At 37.8% G+C, this 2320-nt stretch overlaps 1 protein-coding gene across 1 annotated transcript in view; it reads left to right on the top strand.

Moving 5' to 3' along the window:
- Positions 1–375: 375 nt before the first annotated feature.
- The window catches only part of knop1 (lysine-rich nucleolar protein 1), a gene marked incomplete at its 5' end in the record, with an annotated part of 8726 nt that continues 6781 nt past the window's right edge, over positions 376–2320 (top strand). The window contains 2 exon segments of the mRNA XM_014026867.1: positions 376–1293; positions 1376–1447. Of these exon segments, the coding sequence (XP_013882321.1) occupies positions 376–1293; positions 1376–1447 (990 nt within the window).

Genomic DNA, 2320 nt, shown 5'->3' with positions numbered 1-2320 from the left:
ATATATTTACTGAGAAAAATGGTGACGTGTTCAATACTTATTTTACCCATTGTATTATTATTATTATCATGATTATTTTTTAATAACTAGACAAGCTCAACTGTTGCCGTCAAGAGGCCGATGGAAATGAAGATGGAGAACAATGAAGGGAGTCCTGTAAAGAAGAAGCAGAGACATAAAAACCAACAAACATCTCAACCTGAAAGTTTCGATCCAGGGGTGCAAAAAGAAAAGAAAAGTAAAACGGTAAACAGGCTGGCAAAAGAGGAGTGTGAGAAATGTTGGGGTGAAAGTATTGAGCCAGAAGAGAAGAAGAAAAATAAGAATTTTGACAGTTTTCCCACGAATGAAGAAGACAATAGTGTGAGCAAAAAGAAAAAGAAGAAGAAGAAGAAGCAGATGATGGATGAAGTAGTAGACAAAGTAGAAAGTGTACTGCAGTGTGTAATAAAAGATAAATCAAAAAAGAAAAAAAATAAATCTTTACTAATCAAATCAGAAAACACGGAGGAAGAGGAACAGTATACTGAAGAAGAGAGGATTCAAAAGAAAGACGTGAAATTAAAAAAACGTGTTCGTCGTGGAAGCATAGAGCAGACTGAAGATGTTGGTAGAAAGAAGAAAAGGAGCAAAAAAGAAACATCTGTAACTATAGATGATGTAACAAAAAAGAAAAGGAAAGCTAAGGGAGAGGAAAATGAAATAAAGTTGGAAACACCAGAGGTTGAAGTCGAGGAGGTAAAATTGAAAAAGAAGAAGAAAAAAGAGAAAACCAAAGAATCTGGTGGGTTAGAGGCAGCTGAGATTAACAACAAGGAAAAAAGGAGGGCTGAAGATAAAATTCACCGTAAGAAAAAAGACAACTATACAGAAGAGTTTGTCACAGAAGAAGGGAAAGCAGAGCTGAAGACAAAAAGTAAAAAGAACAGGTGTAAAGCAGCTTCGGTGGAAGATGTGCAACAAGAGGAGACGGAACCGAAGAAGAGAAAAGCAACACTTGAGGAGTGGGACGCTGGGGAGGACACGCAGAGCAGCAGGAAGCACAAAAAGAGCAAGTGTAGAACAACCTCAGTGGAAGATACACAAGAAGAGGAGACAGAACCAAAGAAGAAAAAGAAAAAAACAAGACTAAAGGAGTGGGGTGTTGGGGAGGACACGCACAGCAGTGGAAATAAAGTCACAAAGGCTGCTGACACGCACCACAAAAAGAGCAAAAAGACAAAAGTTAAAGTCGAGCCAGAACTCAACACTGAGGCTGGAGTGAAAAAGATGAAAGAACAAAAAGACTCACAGGTGAGACACATCATATTGTACTGACAAAGTGTTTGTTCATTTATGCTATTGTTAAAAATTGTTTTTTTTAAACGTGTTGCAGAAGGCTTCTCTGCTGGACGTAGTTTTCATGTCAAAGAAGGCCGGAAACACTGATGAGGTCACCATTAATCAGGTAAACATGGTGTTCAGTATTTCTCCACCTTGTAACTGTTTCTGTGTAAATGYTAACATTAAGGCCCTGTTTACACGAGACCAGTCTCTGAAAATGTTYGTTTACTGGGGTGAATAAACAGAACAAAACACTCGTTTACATGGAACCACTGCAGTAATGTACCGGGCAGGGTTGCCAAATGGGACATAGTAAAGTTCCTTCATAGTATTGCTCCTTTAAAATCATCTTATTTTTTATACTCTTTATTTAACATTTTTTCATTATAACAATAAAACATACAACACACAGAACTGGGGGCACTGATACATAGTTAAATAGAAAACATTACAAGATGTTACACATGGTTATGCTTCCTTGTTCTTGTATGCCAGCCAGTTTGACCAGTGTTTGTTGTAAGAATGTCCTTTTATATGTAAAAGATATGTCAGTTTTTCCATAGAGTGAATTTCCTCCACTACCTCCCGCCAGTGCTCCAGCTGGGGAGGGAGTTTCTTTAGCCAAGACCGTGTAATAGCTTTTTTGCTTGCAACTGATAAAATTTTTAAAGGATACTCATCTTCTTTTTGAAACATTTCTCCAGATATCAGCCCCAGCAGAAAAGTTCTGGGGTCTTTAGGGATGTCATATCCCAAAATTATCCTAGTAGTCTGACATATTCCATCCCAGTAAGGTGCCAACTTTGGGCAGGACCAAAATACATGAGAGTGATTGACGTTCTGATGGCCACATAATCTCCAAAATTGCTGTTCTTCTCCTCTATGTCTACTAATAATTTGAGGTGTAATAAAGTATCTAATTTTTATTTTACCAAGTTCATGTACACAGTATACTCCACTTTACATGAAACCCTTTGACCTGTGAGCAGGAAGAAGC

This window comes from Austrofundulus limnaeus, unplaced genomic scaffold, assembly GCF_001266775.1.
Source record: "Austrofundulus limnaeus strain Quisiro unplaced genomic scaffold, Austrofundulus_limnaeus-1.0 Scaffold597, whole genome shotgun sequence".
Lineage (NCBI taxonomy): Eukaryota > Metazoa > Chordata > Actinopteri > Cyprinodontiformes > Rivulidae > Austrofundulus > Austrofundulus limnaeus.
Note: the sequence above shows the minus strand (reverse complement) of the source record. Positions and strands in the feature narration are given on the sequence as shown.